This window comes from Hypanus sabinus, chromosome 29 (genome assembly GCF_030144855.1).
Source record: "Hypanus sabinus isolate sHypSab1 chromosome 29, sHypSab1.hap1, whole genome shotgun sequence".
Classification (NCBI taxonomy): Eukaryota; Metazoa; Chordata; class Chondrichthyes; order Myliobatiformes; family Dasyatidae; genus Hypanus; species Hypanus sabinus.
Window position 1 is genome coordinate 31240095 of NC_082734.1, and position 24710 is coordinate 31264804.

A 24710-nucleotide genomic window follows, 5' to 3' on the forward strand; every position below is an offset into this window, starting at 1 on the left:
TGCACCTGGACCATAACACTTCCATCCATGTACTTATTTAACCTTCACTTAAATGTTGAGACCAAACCCACATCCACCACTTCTGCTGGCAACTCTATCCACACTCACAAAATCCTGAGTAAAGTTCCTCCCCTTAAACTTTCCACCTATTATCCTTAACCTATCATCCAACCTTAGTGGAAAAACCCTGATTGCATTTACTGTATCTATACCCCTCATACTTTGGTATACCTTTATCAAGTCTCCCCTTATTCATACATGCTCCAGGGAATATATCCTAACCTATTAAAACCTTTCTTTATAACTCTGGTCTTCAAGCTCCAGCAGCATCCTTGTAAATTATCTCTGCACTCTTTTCAATCTTATTGATATCTTTCCTGTAGGTAGGTGAGCCAAAACTTCATATAATACTCCAAATTAGGCCTCACCGACAATTATATATTTTCAACATAACATCCCAACTCCTGCAATCAAGGATTTACGAAGGTTAATACACCAAAATCCTTCTTTATGACCTTATCTACTTGTACCATCACTTAAGGAATGATGGATGTGTATTCCCAGATCTGTTCTACTGTACTCCTCAGTGCTTACCACTCAGTGTGTAAAACCTATCCAGGTTTGATGTGCCCAAAGTGCAAAACCTCACACTTATCTGTATTAAATTCCACCTGCCCATTTTTCCAGTTGGCCCAAATCCCACTGCAAGCTTTGATACCTTCCTTGTAGCCTTGATAGGAGTGAAACGTGAACAAGAGGGATTGTGGCCAGAGTGCTGCTGGACCAGTGTTCAGACTATGGGCTGGGTATGCAGGCAACAGCAGGGCTGGAACACTCAACAATCTGGAATGTGGGTGGGTTTGCAGTCAAAGGCACACCTGCACTCTCATCTCACTGGGTTCACAGGAAAATTTGAAATATGTTTATATTAATAGAAATAACATCCAAAAGTCTGCTGGTCCAATGTTATTGGAGTCCCCAGTATTCAAGATTAGACATTTACTATACATACAAATGATTACTGAGTTATCAGCAGATATAAGTGGCCACAGTGGAAATGGTTTAAACATGCTATCAGATTGAAACCAATGTTAATTATTGACATTTCAAAAAGGTTTAGCTATTAAAATAAAAACATTACAAGGCAGCGCTGGGTCTCAGATTTTGGTGGGCTTGAGATTGCACGAATTAGTGCAAGAATTGAAAAACGAGTCAGGCCAGTTGGGAAATTTGAGATCATTGGGTAATTAGGCACTTGTCAAGGGCCAATAAAAAGCAGCTTGACTTAAATGGTGCAGCTATTGTGGGAGCGAACAGGATTAGAGTGGGGAGCTTGAGGCTTTGGCTCAAGTGGCTTCTGTGAGGAGGCAGAAGTTAAAGGAGGTTTCTGGTAAGTTCGTTTCTGCAAAGGTAGAGCAGTGGGATTGCCAGGTCCTCTTGCAGGTTATGGAAATAGGGAGACCTCTGGTGTTCCCTAGGACACCATCTGCAGAAAGTGCATCCAACCCGCTTCTTACAGACTGTTGGGAAACTAAAGCTGGATGAAATCCAGATTATTTGGGAAGTTGATTGACATAAGATACAAGGAGGCAGACACAGGTACTGGGCAACTGTCAGAAGAGGGATAGAGGATAGATAACTAATGCAGAGCACCCCTGTGGCCATTCACCTCAGTGCCAAGTATATTGATTTGGAAACTATTAGGGGAGGACAAACCAGCAGAGCAAAGTCACAGCAGCCAAGTCTCAGCAGCACTGAGTTTGACTCTAGGACTCAGAAGGGAAATGCAGTGTGGCGGGGGGTGGGAGAGGAAAAGAGCAGTAGTGATAGGAGAATCATTGGTTAGGGGAATAGACAGGAGGTTCTGTGGAAGAGAATGAGATTCCCAGATGGTATGGTATGTTGCATCCCAGGTGGGTAATCTTGGAAAATTTATGGCACTTTTAAGGGTGGGAGTTGTGGTCCACTTCAGTACCAATGACACAGACAGGAAGGGTGATGAGGTCCTGCAGAGTGTGTTCAGGGATTGAGGTGCTAAGTTAAGGACAGGACCCCTACAGTGCTGTGATTTCCAGATTGTTATCCATGTCACATGCTAATGAAGCCAGAAATAGGAAAATCAAACAGGAACACATGGCAAAGGGGATGGTGCAGGACAGAGGGCTTCAGATTTTTGAATCATTGGGCTCTCTCTTCCAGGGAAGGTGGGATCTGTACAGAACAGTTTGCACTTGAACTGGAGAGGGATTAATATCCTAGTGGGAAGGTTTGCTGGTGCTGCACTGGGGTATTGGTTGGGGGGGGGGGGGGTGGTGGTGCTGTTAAACTAGAGTTGCAAGGGTTTGGGAACCAGAGTTCCAGGGCAAATAGTGGAGTAGCTGTTGGGAAAGATGTTAAGCCTACTTACAAATGCAGGAACCGAAAGGTTGAGCATGGCACAAGGAATAAACTGAGTGGCATCTATTTCAATGCAAGGAGTATTATAGGCAAGCTATCTTACAGCATGGATGAGCATGTGGAATTATGACATTGTGACATTAGTGAGACAGTTGCAGAAGGGCTACAGCAGTGTGCAGTCAGGACACACTAGAGGGTTTGTCTACTGAGGCTAGATGGGTTAAAATGAGGAATAAGCAAGGTATGATCAAGCTAATGGGATTATATATTAAATTAGCAGGATTTTGAGGAGCAAATTTCAAGAAAGAGACAGCAGGCAGTTGCAAGAAAAAGTTGTGATACGTGATGTTAACTTTCCACATTGAGTGAGACTCCCATACCGTAAAAGGAATGAATAGTATAGTTTGTTAACTGAGTACAGGAAAGATTCTTTAATACAGAAGTCCCAAATACAGCATACTGGATCTCCTGCTAGGGAACGAGACACAGGATAGCTAACAGAAGCTTGACTATTATTATGCCACTAGTTGCAAGGTAATTATAGACACTGATAGGACTGGTCCTCAGGTTGAGATTCTAAATTGGAGAACCGCCAATTTTGATACCAAGAAAAGGGATCTGGCAAGTGTGAATTTGGATAGGCTGTTTGCTGAGAAAGGGATGCTTTCTAAGTTGGAGGCCTTCAAAAGTAAAATTTGGAGATCAAAGTTTGTATGTTCCTTTTAGACTAAAAGGCAATGGCTACAGGTTTAGGAGCCCTTGGTTTGAGGGATATTAAAGCCCTAGTTAAGGAGGTGATGCACAGATATATAGGCATTAAAGAGCTATTGATATGCTTGAGGACAAGAAATACAAGAAAACACTTAAGGGAATAAAGAGGGTCAAGAGAATGAGGTTGCTTGGGCAGACAAGGTGAAGGAGAATCCTAAGCACTTCTACAGACATATCAAGCACAAGGATAAAACAAGAATAAATTGGGTCACTTGAGGATCAGCATAGAGTGCATAGAGCAAAACAAAAGATGGCAGAGATCTAAGTTTTTTTTTGCATCTGTATTTACTCAGCAGATGAATGCAGTCTATAGATCCGAAGCAAGGTAGGGTGGATAAGTCCCCAGGGCACAACAAGTGTCCCCTCAGATCTTGTGGAAGGCTAGTGGCAGAACTATTTAAATGCCTTTAGTAATGGGAGAAGTGCAGGAGGATTGGAGGATATCCAGTGTAGTTCCATTATAAGAAAGGCTCCAAAAAAAATAAACCAGGAAATTATAAGCTGGTGAACCTGACATCAGTAATGGGTATATTTCTAGAAGTATTCTAAGGGACTGGATATACAAGTATTTGAATAGACAGAGCCCAATTAGAGACAGTCAAGAAGGCTTTGTGCATGGTAAATCATGTTTAAATAACCTTAGTTGAGGAGACTACCAGGAATGCTGATGCAGAAAAAACATGTTGACCACATGGACTTTAGCAAGGCCTTAGACAAGTCCCACATGGGAGGCTGGTCAAGAAGCTTTAGTTACTCATTGGCTTTGCAGGAGAAGCCAGAGTGGAAGTAGGTTGTTACCCGTTTGAGTCTGTTGCTGTCTGTCATCTCTATTAATGTTCTGGATGATGTGATCAATTGGATCAGCAAGTTTGCAGAGGACACCAACATTTGGGGCAAAGACAGAGGAAGGCTATCAAAACTTGCAGTGAGTTCTGAACCAGCTAGAAAAATGGAATTTAATGTAGACAGGTGAGTTGCTGCACTTTGGAAGACAAACTAAGGTAAGACTTAGTGAACAGTCAGGCTTTGAGGAGTACAGATCCATAATTCTTTGAAAGTAGTGTTACAGGTAGATAGGGTTATAAAGAAAGCTTTGATTTATGAAGGTCTATATGGCAAAATATTGAGTACAGGAGAGAGGATGTTATGTTGAGATCTGATAGACGTATACAGAACTGAGGGGTATTGCTAGGCCAAATGCAAGGAGGTTTTTCCTCATCAAGGTTGGGTGAAACCAGAACAAAAGGTCATAGGTTAAAAGTGAAAGGTGAAATGTTTAAGGGGAACACGAGGGAGACTTATTCACTCAAATGGTGTGGTGGTGACAGACTGGAACCAGCTGCCAGCGCAAGTGGTGGATGTGGGATTGATTTCAACATTTGAGAAGTTTGGACAAGTGTATGGAAGGATATGCAGGACTATGGTCCAGGTGCAGGTCGATGGGACTAGGCAGAACAACAGTTAGTGCAGACTAGAAGGGACAAAGGGCCTGTTTCTGCGCTGTGGTCTTCTATGACTAATTTTAATTTATATTCTTTGCTTCACTGGAAACAGTTTGTGTTTATCTAGAAAGATGGCCCACTATGGAGCCATTGGCATTTCATGCTGCTGTTCATTTAACTAGAGATTTAGTCTGGTCATGATAACTGGTAGAAGACAAAATGCTGCATTTGGACTTTTTAAAAGTTTAAACTGAAACAAAGTTTATCTGAGCCATAATTACTATCCCGAGTTTGCAAAATTTTGTTGGATTTTGTTTTATATCAATAGCTTAATTTGGTTTAAATGTTTCACTCTGTACAAGGACAAACATATGGTGGGCTTAACAATATAGGTTAGGAAAAAAGCACACCACACAAGCAGAACCACAAGAGTACCTGGCTGAAATATATTAATGACATTGAGGCATAATTTCAACAATGGAATGTGAATGTGGCAATTTCTGGATCAAAAATGTACCAAAGATATTCAGCTGGGTTAACCCAGTCAATCCATGTTATGTTTTCTGCTTTTGACATGTATGCAAAAGCAACTTCATTCAATCCTTTTTAGGTACCACTCAAGGAATTAGGTGATGTTACCCTGGAAGTGGGCTTGTTTTTATTTGGAACTGGGAACCGCTAGACTTCAATACCTCTACTTCCTGACTGGCTCCAGCTGGAGTCCAAGAATCTACCCACTGGGTCCTTGCCACAGCCCTACCTACCATCCTGCAATGATACCCATCATCCCTAATCTCTCCCAGAATTAACCTTGATTTTCACATACATTGCTGGAGGAACTCAGAAGGTCAGGCAGCATCTATGGAGAGCAATAAACAGTTGACTTTTAGGCTGAAACCCTTCATCAGGAGTGGGAAGGAAGGGGGAAGATGACACTAACATTGACTGCCAACTGCTCTGCATAGATGCTGCCTGACCCAAGTTCCTCCAACAACGTGTGCATATGCAAAAAAACTTTAAGCGAAAGAACCTCTCCACTTGTTCCTTGCCACAGCCCAACCCACCATCCTGCAATGATACCCATCATCCTAGATCTCTCAAGACCCAACCACGATTTATTTCCACACATATATAAGACAGTGTCCATTTTGTGAGTATTGTTCTGGACTTTCAGTATCTTGTTTATTTTCCCCACATATCTTGATGTGTGCAAGGACATATCTTATCTTGAACAATGCTGAATGTTGCTATGGTAGGGATACACAAAATATGCATCAGTGCATTTTCTCCAATGGCAATGAACCTTTGAGCTCCATTTTGAGAAAAAGCTCAATAGAAACACTTGGAGACATAATTTCTAATGGAAATCCTTAATAGTTGTTCTTTGTTCACACGTTTTCTTAAAATCAATGTAGTTATCAGATTTGCTTCCATTATCTGAGGGGATATTGTAACCAGAGTCCCGGTGAATAGAAGGGGACTGCAGGAACTGAGGCCCCCATTGAGAAGCTAGTGACTTACCAGACCAGATTATTTAAACCAAACACTGTAGGTGAAGAGGATGAAACTCATTTTATTTGACACCATCTTGGCAGATAAATTTCAAAAAAACAAAATCAGTTCTCTTACAGTTCAGGATATGTAGAAGACAATCCTATTAATTCATTGAGTCTTAATTCCAATCTCCAGATTACAGAATCTGTTCTCTCAGTTAAATACTAAATCAGCCACTTAATATTGTTTATTAATCAGAAGTAAATATTGACCTAATAAAGTGTCATGGTCTAAGTTTATTCAGGCTGTATTTCTGGTGTAAAAGGTATGGTTGTACTTAATCGATAACCTTTGCTTGCACAAGGTTATTGCTATAGATCAGGGGTTTCCAACCTGGGGTACATGGTTAATGGCATTGGTCAGTGGTACAAAAAATATTAGAAACCCCTGCTCTTGAACACAATAAATGAATGGATTACAGGTTGGAATACAGTTGCATATTTCAGAGATTGACTAATTTTTTCTCACAGTAGTTGATACTTTAAGTAGGAATGACTTTCTATAGAGAACCAGAACATAGAAACCCATCAAATTAATCATTTTTAAATTCCAATGAAATTGAAGATCAATAATTCTGCCTTAGGACAACAAACAACTTAAATCTAGGTGTTACATGCACTAACAACTCAATTTACCTGAACTATTGGTCAACGGAAACTCTTGCTGTGAAATTGGCTGAGCACCATTTAGAGGGTGCTCACTCACTGGACTTTCCATTTCCACACAATGATCCACTGAAGGCTTCATTTCTTCTGGCAGCTCAATGTCATTTGTGGAGTTTTCTTGAGCGCAACTGGTCCTGGCAGCATTCTCATTATGAAATGGGGTCTGCAGTGTTTCTGGCAGGCTGCGAACACTATCACTGGGTTGGAGGTACTTTTCAAATTCCCCCTAGGAGGCACAAGATTGCAGCTTTAAACTTATTCTTACAGACAATATTATGCAGCAACTACAAAATAAATATTAGTAGGAATAGCTCAACACCAAGGGCAGACGAGTTTTATCACATCATCCTTCTTCCACACACAACTTATCCTTGGCCAATAATTTATGACAAGCCATTTTTTTCTGGTTTTGTTTTTACATTGATACACTTCCTCATTTCCAACTCTTGGCTTATTCATTGGCTGCTACCAAATATTGAACAGATGGCATGTAGAGGGCAAAATCTGGCTTTACTGCACCAAAGGGCAGTTTAATTTATCACAGAAGCAATTTGGAAAAGCTTTGATCTGTATGTCAGTTTTTCAGTAGAGAGCAAACTCCTGATTTATTGGTGATACAGTGGAGATGTATTCCATCTGAAAATAACACTAAGTGAATTTTGAAACCACCATGAATTGAAGTTTAGTTTTATTTAGCCCATGAGCCTGGCTCAACAAGAATCTAGGGCAAAATGGCTAATTATCTAATGAACAGCTCTAAAGTGATGTCATTCTTCAATTCTACATTACAATGGATATTCTTTGAAATATTTTAAAATTTCTAGCTTGGTCAGGTTATGTTCTGATACAAAATTCTAATCATAAAAACTCAAGTTTAAGTTTAGTCATTGAACTGTACACATAGATACCACTAAATGAAACACTCTTCCGGACCAAGGTGCACAACATACTAAGTAATACTAAGTAATATTACCACAAATAAATTAATAAATGAGGTTCACATACAACAAGCTTACAATGCTACTGGTGCTTCCTATAGTACATGATCAGACCTGGGTAATGGCAGGGAATTCAGTTGTTTACAGTTCAGAGGAAGCGGTTTCCCATCCCAACAGTCCTTGTCCTAATGCTACCTAATGGCAGGAGGTTAAAGAACAGATACGAAGATCCTTGAAAATGCCAGGGCAGTGCTCCTGGTAAACATCTCAGATGGTTGGAAGATGATCCCTCAGCAGTTCTTTCACTTCTTTGTAGGATGTGGAGGTTAAATGCCTTTCAATTCTTGTTATACATGGTGATGGAGCTGGTCAGGACACTCGATGGTGGCTCCTTTGAGTCATTTTCAATTTCTACAACCCTATCCCAGTCCTATTAATGGTATGAAGGGACAGAGGGGCTGACCCACTTCAAAGCATTATGACCAATAGTCAACATACCGGTTTAATAAATCTCCACAAATGCAGCCATTAAATTTAAGCTTACCTTCTCTATGCTCTCTCCAGTACAAGTACCTTGTTGCGGAACACTAAATAGAAGAAACGCTCATTAGAAAGATGTTTCAAGGATCCATGTATATAACCATTTGCAAGGTAAGCATATGGAAGCCTTCCCCGAATTAATTCTGCCTTCTAGTTTTCAATGTTTTCTGAAGCACAAGACTTGAATCTCATTGCTTTATAACATCGTACAAGAATCTGCACAAATGAAGCCCTTCTAAAAAAAGAAATTAAGATCCACAATCAAAGCTGGAATCAGTCCAACCATAACTGTCATATCATCCTGCTTGCCACAATAAAATGTATAATTTATTTTAAACCACAGTGAATGCTTACAACGTTAAGCATTGGGTTGATTAGGAATCATTGGACCATGTATAACTGGGTTAGAGTATTCTTTTGTGATTGATTCTAGACGTGGCAAACTTCACCTTCTTTCCAGATCTACACCATTACTGGGAAAAGTCACAAGTTATCTATTCATTTGACTTAAATGCAAAGACGTTACATCCAATATTTTCAAGAAAAAAATTCCCAGTTTTGTGTCTCTTGTAAAAGATGTGCTGATTTTAAGGTGACCCGAACCCATAGTTCTAACCAACTACCATCTTGCATTTGTCATGGAATCTAACAGCACAGAATAAAGGCCTTTTGGTCCATCAAGTCTGCACAAATTATCAAACTCATTTCTACACCTATCTTACTCCACATCATTTTGTTCTCTTCACATTCTTGTTAACTTGAATGTACAAAATCATGATAGGGTGAATCATGTCAGCTACCTGACCGCATATGTTCTTGATGTGAAGATGTATCACTCCTTCATAAAAAATTAACTTAAAGCTAATTGTTACTTGGAACTGTGCACACCCTTTGTCACCTCTACTCAATGCTAGAGGTTTCTGCTTTTGCCTTGCCATGATGGGGGCCTAGCTCAGTAAACCCACCCACCCTGCTCATGCCCATTAGGGAGTAGGCTATCCATGGCAGGACCACCAGACCCAAGCAGTAAGGGTGAACAACATCGCCACACACACCCCCACTTTATCATTTCCTATCGGCCACCTTATGCACAGATACTTGTGTGTGTACTTTCTGTAAAAATCAACATATACAAACTATTATATTCACTGCTTTTATTATTGTATTCTTTATATTTTTTGTGCTGCACTAGATGTAGAGCAAGTTATTTTCTCCTCCTTTACACTTGTATTCTGCAATTGACTTTAAACAATTTTAATTTTAAATTGGTGCTGGCAAGGGACTTGTTAGCAATACAAAATTTGTTCCACCAAATTTGTTCCTACAATAATAAAAATGAAAAAAAGTAAGCCGACTTATGATTGTGGCGCGGTGCTGAGCAGTCGTGTGTCAGAGCTCCTTCGGAAAGTCTTGAAATTACGCAGCCAAACAACCTCGAATTAACTGAACAGTTCCAGTTTGTCTGATTGGAAACTGAGTGATAGCCTAAATGCCACCGAAACCAACAAAGCAGAAGCAAAAGTCTTTGAAATTAGACCCCACCTGTTACCATGTGGTGCAAGCTAACAATAATGCTAGTGAAGAGGCAACAGACACCAGCACGGCAGCAGGCCCAAACCAAATCCTATACAAGGAGTACAAACTGATCTGAAAGCTGTCAGAGTGCGCATTACAGAAGCAAGATAGAATTAGCACTAATCAAGATGACATCATCTCTCTGCATAATCAAAATACAACCATGAAAGCAGCTATGGAGATGTTAGTGTTTAAAATGGACAACTTGGAAAATTGTAGCTGCCGTTCTAACCTTCGCTTGGTGGGTCTTTCAGAGAGGGCAGAAGGGTCTGATATGGTCTGTTTTTTTTTGGAAAAATGGATCCCCGAGGTGCTTGGTGCTGAAAACTTCTCTGGGCCCCTGCTGATTGAGAGAGCGCACAGAATTGGTAGGGCTAACAAAGTTGAAGCACAGTCAGCTAAGCTACCCAGGGTAGCGATAGGTTCCTAAACTACACGGCCAAGACCCGGGTTACGAAGGCTGACAAGCTGAAAGAACCTGTACTTTTCGACAATCAGAGAATCACGTTTCCCCCCGATGTCTCTACCGCAGGTGAAGGAAAATTTTTGATCCAGTGAAGAGTTAGCCTCGCTCTCCATCCCAGACCTACAGTATGAGATAATACACCCTGCTAAACTGCTGGTGACCTACAAAAGAAAACGCCACACTTTTGGCAGTGCATCGGCAGTGGAGAAATTTGTGCAGGAGCTGAAGGACTACAACTTGGAGGCTGTGGACAAGTGAGACAGTACAGCAGTTTTTGACTTTTGCTTGAATAGGTATGTTCAAAGTGCCTAAGGGACATAAATGAACACTATTGAACGTTAACAGTGTGTAACTTACTGCATTGTTTATGCTAACAAATTTGCATCGTTTCTCATTATCTTCAGTGGCACTGTAACTACGATCAGGTTAAATTTGATAAAGACTCTTGGTATAATTTGGTTGTAATATTCTCTACTGATAACATTGGGGCTTTGTTCTGGCTGCCATGCTGTTTCCTCACTATGACAATGGTGCGGGAGGTCCAGTTAAGCATAATTAGGCCCTCTTTCAGGGCAATCAGGAGGTGATCGTGGGGTGGGTGGGTGTATTTCAGTTCGAGAAGTACACTTAAGTTATGTTTATAATGTTCTAGTTACTATTTACTGGTTTTTACTCATTTTTTTTGTTTCGTTGTAATCTCAGTAAGCAGTCATTCTAAATTAACTCAGCTCAACATGATTGAAATTATAACTAATAGCCTATGCCCTGCCTATTTCAGTTTACCTCTTGGAATGCAAGAGGATTAAATAAACTTGTCAAGTTAAAGCAAGTCATGAGTAGGATATGACAGTTAAAAGCCAAAATAGTTTTACTGTAGGAGACCCATTTAACCCGAGGATATAGTTAGAGTAAGGAGGAGATAGCCGGGACTGGTTTTTCCAGCCTCTTTCAGCTCTCACTCACTTAGGGGGGGGGGGGGGGGTAATTACCCCTATACATAAGTCAGTGCCTTTCCACCTTGTTATTGTTACTGAAGACCAATCTGGCAAATTCCTTATTATTCAATGTGAAAATTTCTCTATCAGGTTTAATTTGGTCAATGTGTATGGGACAATGACAACAATCCAGCTTTTTTCAGATATCTGTTTTTATCATCAGCTGCTCTGCTGGTCCATCTTATAGGTGGCGATTTTAATTGTGCACTTCAACCTGAACTAGACAGATCTAATGGGATAGATACCTCTCACCATCAGACAAGAAGAGTTATTGCAATGAGCTAAAGACTTTAATTTATTTAATGTGTGGAGAAGGAAGAACCCAGATAAACTAACTTTTTCCTGCTATTCTAGCACTTGCCAGACCTTTTCCAGAATTGATTATTACTTAGTTTCAGCTGCTTTAATATCCACAATTATAAGCTGCTAGTACGATAGCATAATAATCTCAGATCATGCCCCAGTTTCATTTATTTTGAACCTGCCTAACACTTTACATTACTCCCCAAGATGGCGGCTTCAAACGATTTGATTAGGGATCCAGAATTTATAGAGTTTATTGGAGAACAGATAGACTACTATTTTGGAAATAATACGAACCAAACCTGCTGCTAGAAGGTGGGAAGCCTTTAAAGCTTTTCTAAGAGGTCAGATGACTAGCTTTAAACATAAATATTTTAGATTGGAAATAGAACAACTTGAAAAAAAATAAGAGACTGAATCTGAAATATTTCCAAATCTCTCAGCAGCTATTTGCAGAACTTAACAAACTGAGAGCTAAATATAATGTATTGTCCATTAATAAGGCAACAAAAAGATTGTTGAGACTGAAGCATTCCTATTTTGAGCAGGGTGAAAAGGCTAGTAAATTCTTGGCCTGACGCTACAAACAGAAAGGGCAATAAACTCCATACAATCAGATGAGGGGGTGACAACTGCTGACCCAAAAGAAATAAATATCCACCCTGTATGCGGATGACGTAATTTTGTTTTGCTCCGCCTTGAAACAAACATTACCTGCCTTAATTTTCCTGATAAGTACTTTTGCAGGCTATGAAATAAACAATTACAAATCTGCAACATTATTTATGGATAAGGATGAGAGACTCAATTCCCCCCACTCTAAACTCCATTTATGGTGTCAGAACAGGGTTTTACTTATTTGGGTGTTAAAATTACTCCTACTATTGATAAAACTATCCCAATTATAACTCTCACAGACTAAGTTATTCAACTTATAAACAGATGGACGAAATTGCCCATATCTTTGATTGGACACAAACATTCCAAAAATGTAAATTTTACCAAAGTTCCCGTACCTTTTCCAATCTATCCCACTTTTTCCTCCATCATCTTTCTTTTATTTAAGAATTTTTTTCTAATTTTATCTGGAATAATAGACATCCAAGACTCAGGCTTTCCCTATTATATTTGCCGTATGATAGAGGCGACTTACAGCTACCAAAGCTTATATGGTATTTCTGTGTGGCCCAAATTTGAGCTGGAATGTTTTACTTTGTTAAAGATCACATCCCTACTTGGGTCTCAATGGAATCCCAGTTGATCAATATCCCTCTAGAACTATATATGTATTCAGCAGATAAGAAAAAAAACTGGTCAAACAAACTAAAACCCCTTTCTTAAAAAAATACAATAATGGTTTGGCACGATGCTCTTGTGTATTTGGGAGAGACATCACAGTTATCTCAGTTCACTCCTATCTTTGGTAATGTCAGCTTCTGACGTGGCAGAGCAGACCCTGGCTTTAAAACTTGGTTGACCCGAGGCACAGCTAAGGTGTTGGATCTTTATAATGGCAATACATTTATGCCATTTGAAGAACTCAAGGCCACATATGGAATTCCAACAAAACACTTTTTTAAAAATAACTTCAGTTGCAAAGTTTTATTATGTCCAGGCAAGGCTACAATTCGAAGCTCCTGCCTTTATCTACCCTAGAAGACATCACTCTGAAATTATATGTGGCTAGGGGACATGCATCTGTATTATATAATTTGTTTGCAAGTAAATGCAAAGAGTCATCAAACAACATACTACAAGCATGGAGAACTGCTTTGCATGAGAATCTGTCATAAAAAGAGTGATCAGAAGCTTGTTCCTTAGTTCAAACCCAATCAATAAACACTATTTCTAAATTACTACAATACAAAAGGATAACCAGACAGTACATTACTCCAGTCAGGTTGCATCACTTCAACCCCAACATTCCAGACACATCATTAAATAACCACCAGAAGAGGTCTCTGTTCCATTGTATGTGAGAGTGCCCCCAGATAATCTGATTCTGGAAGGTGGTGCTGGATTTGATCAGTCAGATTATTGGAAAAAAAAGGCGCCCCTTGATCCTAAATTATGTATTCTGAATATTTATCCAAAGGACTTTGTAACCTCCAAAAATGTAAGGTCTCTGCTTAATATTTGTTTTTTGGAAGCCAAACTCATGGAAAAAAACCAACAACCAGTGGACTCTCACAATAGCTGAAAGGAATGACTTATCTTGCTCTAGAAAAGATAAACTACATCATAAAAAACAAACTTGGCAAATTTCGGTAAAGTTTCTGGAGAACAATAATCAGGATGATGAAAGTAACGAACTGAATCGACTGCTTTTTTAATGGTGGGGTCTTTGCTTTTTTCTGTATGTTTTTTCTTCCTTTTGATTTCTTAAATATTTTATTTTTTTTCCTTTTCTTTAACTTTGTTGTACTTTCAAACCTACAGATGATCTAACGTGTTTTCTTCTCACTCTGTAAAAGCAATGAAGGGATGTTTATAAAAAAATGAAAAAGTGTTGAAATTAAGAAACTTACTATACTAATTTGAACAACTGGCAGGATGAAGGGATTCATTCATTACTACAAAATACAGCAGGAATAAGCCAGTCCCAATAGTCTGCACTTCTTGAAATAAACTTAGCAAGCAGGATACTTACCCCTCTCCAACCACTGAACTAAAGTCTGTCATTCCAAGCAATTCCATACTTGTCCTGGAATTACAGCCGTCAGAAATTTGTTGGCTCTGCTTGCCTGCCATACACAGCTCAGGAGAGGCAGGAAGGGCTGAAGAACAGAAACTTGATCTAGTGGTGCTGCATTGTTCTTTTGATCTTTGTTTTGATGCCCCGTCATTTGTACAAGTTTTGGGAGTTGCTAGATTAATGATAAAATTTCAAAGTTAATTGCTGTCACTTCAAATTTCACATATCAAACAACTGATTCTAAATTTTGTTCTAGACAAACTACTCAGCAGCTATAGAACGAAAACAGTGCCTTTCATTGGCAACAGGCTCGTCTTTAATGTGACAGATTTAACTTGAATGCAATGGAATTTCATATTCTTGCTGCACTTGGGATACATAAGCTCATACAATCAGTCAGCATACTGGTTTATGCTGGTAGTTTCCAATCACATTTGTGTGATGGGGTTAGAAAAGGCAGAACTAACATCAGGCATTGTAATTTAGCAGAAATTCAAGGTAAATATCCAGTTAATTTGATATGCTCAAATAGTGATCACTGCAAAAAGACAAACTAAGTTTATCTAATATTTTAACATATAGAACATAGAATAATACAGCACATTACAGGCCCTTCGGCCCACAATGTTGCGCCGACCCTCAAACCCTGCCTCCCACCTTAAATTCCTCCATACCTCCATAAGGTTGTTAAACCTTAAGTGTTGATGAATTGCAGACCAAAACATCAAATTATGGATACATTATATTTGCTAATTACAATAATTTGCTAAAGACTAAGCATACTTCTAAGCTAGGAGCATTTGAAGTTACACAACTTGGATCAAACTTGTCGATTACTATCTCTGCCCAATAGATAGCCTGGGGTGATAAAACTCACAGCACCAATCCAGGGGAATGCTCAATTTGGATTGCTTCTCATGGTCAGCTACAGAAACAGGTGTCTTTGGGGAAAGTTGGACTGCTTAATGGGAGGCTAAAGAGCCTACCTGAGGTTCAGACATTTAACGCATTGTGGTAGAGCCCTGCTATTCTGAATATGCAATATCCAAGCCGTGCACTGTTGAGTCAAGAGCTAGTCAGAATCTGAGAGTTGTACACTACAAAGCCCTTTGACTTTGATATCCAATATCTCTACACAACTAATATCTTGCAGCCCAGACAATATCCTGATGAATCTCCACTTTATACTCAATTACATCTTTCTAAAAAGTGTGGGCAAAGGATTAAATACCCTTGACAATACAAACACCTTAAATTGAGTAGTTTCATGCACATGGCACAAATATTTCAAAAATTAGACAGCAACATACACCAAGGTAGGTTAGAAATCAAGTTTTCTGGACCACAGAAGAGCAGCCATTCCGCTGAATGAAATTGTAGAAGAGCAGTAATCAAACAAGAATTTGAACAGAATTTGTCAAAAGGTATCAAGAAATCTGGAATGTCTGTACAAGTACATGTCTAACTTAGAAACATCGCACTGATGTGTGGCAACAAATCTTACCAGGAAAGATTTTTGCAGGACTCTCCACTCTGAAGAATCCTGCATCAAAAACAATGACATCACTTTGAGTTTCTTTTTTGTTGGAGTCAGCCATTCCCTCTTTCATTCTGGCCTTCATTGCTGCCTTCACAGCTGCCAAACGGCTCTTTGGTGCTGCACTGGCTTTTATTACTTCCTCTGGTTTGGACTTGGCAGTCTTCTTCTAAGTGAAAAAGCATTTAGTTAGTACATATGGAAAAAACTTCATTAAATTCACACACAATTGTGTTTGAGTTCAAGAGCCGCATAGTAATATTCATGGTTAGACCAGACTTCGAATTGGTTCGGTTCTGTTTGCCTCCCTATAGGAAGGATAGAGGATTTAGAGAGTGTACAGAGGACGCTACCTGGATTAGAGAGCATGTCTCATGAGGAGATGTTGAACAAGCCAGGGCTTTTTTCCTTTGCAGGAAAAGAAGTGACATGATAAGCATAGTTTGAGTGGACAGGCTGTGACCTTCCCCCATCCCCTAAGGCAATAATGGCTAATACAAGGGGGCATATTTTTGAGGTGATTGAATTATAGAGGATTTCAGGCAAGTTTACTTAAAAAAAAACACTACAGAGAGTGGTGGGTGTATAGAATATGCTGCAAGTGGTGGTGGTGGTGGTAGACAATTACTGTACATTATGGATATTTAAGAAACTCTTGGATTGGCACATTGCTGACAGAAAATGGAAGGCTATGCAGGAGGGAAGGGTTAGATTGTTCTTAGATTGGGCTTGTACTGTGCTGTAGTGTTTTATATTCTATGTACTGTTTTCAGTTGATGTTTGCATCTTCAGAAAATATTACCTCTTTGAAACTGGTATTGCCTAATAAAGCCATTATTTAAACAGATTCATACAACTGCTATACTCTTCTCAAAGGCTTTACAGGAGGAAACAGGAGGTAGTTGAATGGTCACCCAAATCCTTCAACTATTTTAATCTTTGTAGGACGTATTGACAGATTAAAAAAAAATCCCTTGACTGCTATAGCAATCTCATTTAAAAACAATAAAAATTATGGGCTTGAAGATGGCTTCTTAAAAAAAATATTAATTTGATAATTTTTGGACCTTGGAACAACACTAAAGACATTGATCATGGGCAGAAGGGACTGAACATTGACAGTGTAGGCTTCAAAGTTGACTAGAATGCTCACCAATATTTATACACTTTTCTGTGTAAAGATACAACCCAACTATCAAGTAACTGTTCTAGATTCTTAAATTTCTAATCCTTTACCTTGACCACTCTTTTGGGTGATGATGGCTCCTCCCAGTTATTTGCTTGAATCTTCTTCAAATGCTCAAATTTTTTATTCACATCTTCAACCTGGAGAGAAAAGATAAAAAAAAATAGATGCAATGATGAAAAGTTAGATAGCACATTGAAAATACAAGTCAGGGTCTGGAAACTGGAGTAGCCAGACAGCTTTGTATTTTAAAAATGCAAGGACAATAGCTTTGAGTACAAATTTCATTTTATGCTTTAACTCCATCTCCATTTTCACTACATTAGTCAGTTTAAATAAAAAACTATGGCTTGTCATTTAGATTCAACTAATGCATAGCAGGGGATTATAGTTGGCAAATTCATTCAAGTACCTCCAACTAGGTGGAACCCTAGCAAGGGAAACTCTTGCCCAGTTTTCTCTTTACCTTGCTGTACCATTTGCCTAGCACTTGCATTTCTTATTCTTGTGACCTTTGAAAAGAACTGGTCAATTCCTCAGATTAGCAGTAACAAGCTCTGGCCATTGTCAGGGGAACTGGAGAGATCCAAATTACTATAACATCTCACTGATTTCTTTTCCAAGTGCTTGTGGGTACACTAAAGATCAATACCTTAATCTCCCAGCTGCCCCAGCCACTTCTAATTTGTTACTTGTGGAACCACAGGATACCAATATGAAGTCAATAAACTCAGGGGAGGAAATATAGAACATAGATCTTCTCAATCTACCATTAAAATGTGATTGCATTCTTCTGAAAAAAAGAAAGTCAGTTCCAATTTACTCATAGGATCTGATTTGAAGTTGTTTTAAGGAGTCAAAAGGAAGCTTTTGATACCTGGAAGTAGATCATGTCCCAAAACCCTTCAAGATCTGCACAGGTGACTTCTTTTTCACTCGTCTTGAACTCGCAGTTGTCGATAAGACCATTAAACTGCTTAAATCGCTCAGCCATGAGGAGGCGTGCCTGTCCCACAGATGAACGAATCAGGTCCTTAACTAGCCAAAAAGTAATATTTTTGATTATGAGTCAGACTCTGAGCAGCTTATCTGATTTTTCCTCAAGATACAATTTTGCAAAATGATACTGTGGACTGAAAGTAAAGATTATAGATTATAAATTCAATTACAGCAAATTATCCACTAAAAGATCAAAATAGAATTAAGTGTATGTGTTGACTGGGATGTAAAATGATAAAATGCAGATTAGGCAAAATCTAACTATTAGACAACCTACAGATCACAATAACAGTAGCCATACTCAACACTATTGCAAAAGAGAGTGCAAAGAATTTGAACAAAGACAGGTTACTGAAGACTAGTTTATACTTCAGAATACATTCCAATTGACATTAAAGATGAATACCAATTAGATTTTAAACTATTTATCCCCTCTGCAATAATTCAAGTAGATTATCAGAGTAAATAAGCAATACTGACATAATACGTAACACAATAATGATACACTCAGGGCACCATTAGGCACACCTGTATGTTAATACAAATATCTAATCAGCCAATCATGTGGCAGCATCTCAATGCATGCAGAGATGGTCAAAAGGCTCAGATATTGTTTATACCAAACAGCAACAGGGAAGTAATGTGATCTGAGTGACTTTGAGATTGTTATTGATGCCAGACAAGGGTGATGGGAGTATCTCAGAAACTGATCCGCAGGGATTTTTCAGTCTCCAGAGTTCAGAGAATGGTGTGGAAAAACAAAACATTGTGATCAGCAGTTCTGTGGGCGAAAACATCTTGGAGAGGTCAGGAGAATGGCCAGACTGGTTCGAGCTGACAGACAGACAACAGTAACTCAAATAACCACATGTTACAACAGTGGTCTGCAGAAGAGCATCTCTGAACACACATATTAAACCTTAAAGTGGGCGGGCTACAGTAGAAGACTAAACAGATTCCGCTCATGCGGCCACTTTATCAAGTATACTCTAGTATCTAATAAAGGGGTCACTGCAGGACTTCTGGTAAGATGGCGATTGTTTAGTTGCTCCGAACTTTTGCTCCATCATTCTTCTTACCTTTGCACGATATGTCTCCCTTCTTAAACCTTAGTTAGGTACTTTATTAGTTCTCTTTTACCTGCCTGCGAACACAAATATCTTATAATGGCTACCAAAAGTACTAAAACAAGGAGAAAGGAAACTTCTACCGCTTTGCCGGCTGACATTCTCGCTGTTCTGGAACAACATCGACAAGATACTTTAATGGATTTTAGAACTGAATTTAGAACCTCTTTCAACCAGCTGAATGTCAAATTGGATCAGATTAATGCTAGAGTGGATGAACATGCTGAACATTTATCTCACATTGACGTAACTTCTGAAGATTTAAAACACCATGTTCAATATCTTGAAACTCTCTGCTCCAACCTAGAGGAGAAGAATAGTAAACTTTTTTCCAAAATGGTGGATCTTGAAAATCGGAGCAGACGTTGCAATCTACGAATTCTTGGTTTGCCAGAGGCCACCGAAAAGGGCTCTCCCGTTGAATTTTTTTCCAAGTTTCTCTATGAGATTTTCAGGAAAGAATTTCTTCCGACTCCACCTGAGCTTGAAAGGGCACACAGGATCTATGTTCCTCGAGCAATTCTGGGTTCCCGTCCACAGCCGATTATTTTATGCTTTCATCAATACCAGGTGAAAAACCGTTTGATGATGGAGGCACACGGCAGAGGTACATTTGCTTTTCAAAATACTGTCATTCGTTTTGTGGAGGATTATGCCCCCCAGGTTCTGAAGATGCATGCTGAGTTTAAAGGTGTAATGAAAGTGCTTTTTGATCGCGGATTCAGACCCTCTCTCCGAAATCCAGCCGATCTTCGAATTATGCTTACTACTGGAGATTATAAGTGGTTTAAATCAGTGAAGGAGGCTGAGGCGTTTGTTGGAAGTCTTCCAGCCACCTCGTCTTCTTCGGAACCAGCCTGACCTTCTAAAATGGTTGATAAGTACTTCTCGAAGTAAAACTATTTTTTCCGAACTCAGACTTTACTTGAATAATTCAGTCATTATCTATTGAAACTCTAAGGGCTGTAGTCAATCTCTCCCTGGACTTGGTGCGTTTTTCCTAAATAGATAATTTAAGTTTAATGTTTCCCTGCGAACTTTTAGATTTTACCTGTGTTATCTATTTTATTTTTGTATAACCTTATCTATAGAGAACTACAATTATCTTTAACTTGTTTTGGAGGTTTGGAGTTTTTATTGAAGGCCTCCCTGTTGGTTGATTCATAGTTTAAGTTTTGCTTTTTTTTCTGTAAGTGGTTGATAAGGACTCTCTTTGAATTTTATAATTTCCCCCTTTTCTCCCTCCCCCCTTTTTTTTTCTTTTAATCTTTTAAAAATTTTCACGGGTAGGTTAGTTTTAGTTTTCTTCTGATTTTCTTTGTATTAAGTTTTATACTTCTGTTGAAGTTGTTCCTATTTGTAATTCTGTTTTCTAGTGCATAAATTAGTTATTATTTGCTATATTATTTATACGGAAAATTTGTTAACAACACAGAACTGGAAGTCATACTTAAGTTAATTTTTTTGGTCGAGCTAGCTGCTTTTTTAGGTAGCCGTCTAATTTTGGGTTGTGGGGTGGGGGTGGATTCTCCAGTTCCAACACTACTCATTGTTTCTTTTGTTTTCCTTTGTTATTCAGGACATGTCTCTGTTTTGATTCTACGGATCTATGTTTACATTTTTGCTCCCAGACTGTTATTGTACTGCTTGATTTTTTATATGCCTGCTACCTTCTATGCATTAACAATTGATAATGGTTAATTCACTTAAATTTGTGAGCTGGAATGTAAAGGGATTGAATCATCCTGTTAAAAGAAGGAAGGTCTTCTCGCATATTAAACAACTCAAAGCTGACATTGCTTTCCTTTAAGAAACTCATTTGTAGTTTTGATAATTCTCAGCTTCTGTCAAAGTGGGCGGATCAGCATTTTCATTCATCCTTTGCTGCCAAAGCTAGGGGAGGGAGGGGGGGGGGGGTCTCCATCCTTATCAATTCAAATATTCCTTTTGAACTCCATAATAAGATATCTGATACAAATGGCTGTTTTATTATTGTTTCTGGTAAATTATACAATACTAAAGTTGTACTAGCAAACCTGTATGCTCCCAATTTTGATGATGTTAATTTTTTTGAACATTTTTTCTCCTCACTACCAGATTTAAACTCATACTCTCTTATACTGGGTGGCGATTTCAATTGTTGGTTAGATCCTAATTTGGATCGATTGTCCTCTGTTACTAGATTACCTACTAAATCTGCCTTAGCTATTCACTCTTTTCTCTCTAATTATGGTATCTGAGATATGGCGTTTCCTCCATCCTATTGAGAGACTATTTTTTACCCCCCACATGTTCACCATACCTTTACTAGAATTGACTACTTTTTACTCGATAATCAACTTATTCCATTTGTCTATTCTTGTGACTATCAGAGTATACTGATTTCTGACCATGCCCCAATTTCTTTGTCTTTAAATTTTCCTGGTCTCCCTCAGAGGAATAAACACTGGCATTTTGACTCGACTTTATTAGCGGATGATGATTTTCTAAAATATATTAAGGATCAGGTAACCTTTTATTTTAACACCAATATATCATCTGAAATGTCATTCCATATTGTCTGGGATGCCATGAAAGCATATTTGAGGGGTCAAATAATCTCCTATACAGCAAATCTTAATAGAAAGTCCTGTGCAGATCGATTAGACCTTATTAATCAGATTAAAGAATTGGATCAACTGTATGCTCAAACTAAGAATCCTGAATTATACAAGAAGCATGTAGAACTTCAAACTAAATGTAATCTTCTGTCTACTCAACGTGTCGAATGCCAACTTCTTGAAAGTAAGAGTCGCTTCTATATTCATGGTGACAAATCTGGTAAGTTTCTAGCCAATCAGCTGAGACGTTCCAAAGCCAAGCAACATATTACAAAGATCCGGAAGGAGAATGGAGACTTTACATCAGATCACTTAGAAATCAATGACACATTAAAAAATTTCTATTCTCGACTTTATTCCTCTGAATCTTTGAATGACAATATCTTTGTTGATCATTTTTTAAATAATCTGAATATTCCTTCGCTTTCATCTGATTTTAAAGCCAAACTTAATGCACCTATATCATCAGAAGAAATATCTTTTGCAATTTCTGCATTGTCTTCAGGGAAATCTCCTGGACCTGGTTCCCCGTAGAATTTTATAAATCATTCTCCTCACTTCTTACTCCTCAGTTATTCTCAGTATTATTGGACTCGTTTAATTACGGTAAATTGCCACCCTCTTTTAATGAGGCATCTATTATTCTTTTATTAAAAAAGGGTAAAGACCCAACAGAGTGTTCCTCGTATAGGCCGATTTCTTTGCTTAATGTTGATGTTAAAATCTTGGCCAAAGTTTTGGCTTATAGATTAGAAACTATTATTCCCTCTATTATTTCTGATGATCAAACTGGTTTTATTAAAAACAGTCTTCCTTTTTTTAACATTCGGCGTTTATTTAACATTTTATATTCACCTCCAACTGGGATTCCTGAATGTGTTATTTCCCTCGATGCGGAGAAAGCATTTGATCGTATAGAGTGGAACTACCTTTTTGCAGTTTTAGAAAAATTTGACTTCGGTCAAAGTTTTATCTCTTGGATCAAATTGCTGTATTTGTGTCCTACTGCCTCTGTTTTGACTAATTTTCAGAAATCCCAGTTATTTAACCTCAAACGTAGCACCTGTCAGGGATGCCCTTTAAGTCCCTTTCTCTTTGATTTGGCTATAGAACCTTTGGCGATAGCATTTCGAAATTGTCCTGAATTGACCGGGATTTGGAGAGGGGGTGTTGAGCATAAAGTTTCTTTTTATGCTGATGACTTATTACTTTGTCTTTCAAATCTGTCTACATCCTTACCTCCAATGTTTTCACTTCTTGATCAGTTTAGCCAGTTCTCTGGCTATAAACTTAATTTACATAAGAGTGAACTTTTCCCAATTAATAAAGAAGCACAAGAATTAACATTTCGTGATCTCCCTTTTAAAGTAGTTCATAATCAATTTACTTATCTTGGGATTACAGTCACAAGGAAGTTTAAAGATCTCTTTCGTGAAAATCTTGCCAATCTTTCATATACTATAAAACAGAGTCTGTTACAATGGTCACCTCTATCTATGTCTTTGGTAGATCGTATTAGTGTTGTTAAAATGTATGTTCTCCCTAAACTTTATTTATTTCAATCAATCCCAATCTTTTTTTGATTCCTTAGACTCTATTATTTTGTCATATCTGTGGACGAATAAGCGCTCTAGAATTAATAAAGTTTATCTCCAAAAATCTAAAAAAAAAGGGTGGCATGGCTTTACCTAACTTTCGTTTATATTATTGGGCAGCCAATATACGTTGTGCTACCTCTTGGTCTTTTTTCCATGGCCAACCCGAGTGCCCTAATTGGGTGGCAATGGAGTTGAGTTCCACTAAAGATTTATCTATCTCTGCACTTCTTGGCTCTGCACTCCCTAGTAGTTTGTCCAGATTAATTGTTAATCCTCTTGTTAGACACACTTTGCGTATATGGGCTCAGTTTAGGAAATGTTATGGTTTCCATGGTTTTTCCTTTTCTAGCCCTATCTTACATAATCACCTTTTTTTTTTTACCTGCTACGTATGATTCAGCATTCCAGGATTGGTATAGGAAGGGCATTAGACATTTTGAAGATCTTTTTATTGATAATCGCTTCACTTCTTTTCAACAACTCTCTGCTAAGTTCAATCTGCCCAATGCTCATTTTTTTAGATATCTCCAAATTAGACACTTTATTAATCCTTTAATTCCTAACTTCCCTGAAATGCCTGAGAAAAATGTTATGGATTTATTTCTATCTATTAATCCACTAGGTAAAGGTTTAATATCATTTATTCGTGATAAATTAGTATCCTTACGGCGTGCCCCTGTGGATAAAATTAGAATGGCTTGGGAGCATGATTTAAATATCTCCTTATCGGATGAGACTTGGGACTTGATTCTCAAATCTGTTAATTCAACCTCTTTTTGTGCTCGCCATTGCCTTTTACAGTTTAAGATTGTTCTTAGAGCCCATATGTCTAAATCTAAACTATCTCGATTTTACCCTAACATTAGTCCTCTGTGATAAATGCAAAAGGGGCGAGGCCTCTCTCATTCGTATGTACTGGTTTTGTCCTAGCTTGGAGAAATTTTGGAAAGATGTCTTCATAATGTTATCTTATATTCTGAATCACCACTTGTTCGGTTTTTTGGGTGAGACAGATTTACGTCTGAGTTCGACTAAGTGTCGAATATTATCTTTTGCTTCTCTCCTGGCTAGACGTTTAATCCTCCTTAGATGGAGAGATGTTGCTCTGCCCACGCATGCTCAATGGCTTAATGATATTATGTCCTGCTTAGACCTTGAAAAAATTCATTATTCAGTTCTTAATTTGGATACAAAGTTCCATAAGGTCTGGGGACCTTTTATTGAGTACTTTCATAACCTTCCTCTTAACTAAGGTTTTTTTTCCCCTCCGGTCCCTTGCTTTCAGCTCCTTTTTTTTGGTAGTAGGCATTAATATCTTCTGT

At 38.5% G+C, this 24710-nt stretch overlaps 1 protein-coding gene across 2 annotated transcripts in view; it reads right to left on the reverse strand.

The window, feature by feature from the left end:
• The window catches only part of dlgap5 (discs, large (Drosophila) homolog-associated protein 5), a 60585-nt gene that overhangs the window by 2905 nt on the left and 32970 nt on the right, over positions 1 to 24710 (reverse strand). The window contains exons 11-16 of one of the 2 annotated variants that reach the window (XM_059953243.1): positions 17942 to 18102; positions 17115 to 17204; positions 15846 to 16044; positions 14297 to 14513; positions 8312 to 8354; positions 6800 to 7055 (exon numbers count right to left, since the gene is read on the reverse strand). In XM_059953243.1, the coding sequence (XP_059809226.1) occupies positions 6800 to 7055; positions 8312 to 8354; positions 14297 to 14513; positions 15846 to 16044; positions 17115 to 17204; positions 17942 to 18102 (966 nt within the window). Of the gene's footprint in view, positions 1 to 6799; positions 7056 to 8311; positions 8355 to 14296; positions 14514 to 15845; positions 16048 to 17114; positions 17205 to 17941; positions 18103 to 24710 lie in introns of both variants that reach the window. The other variant, XM_059953242.1, reaches the window with a different exon arrangement.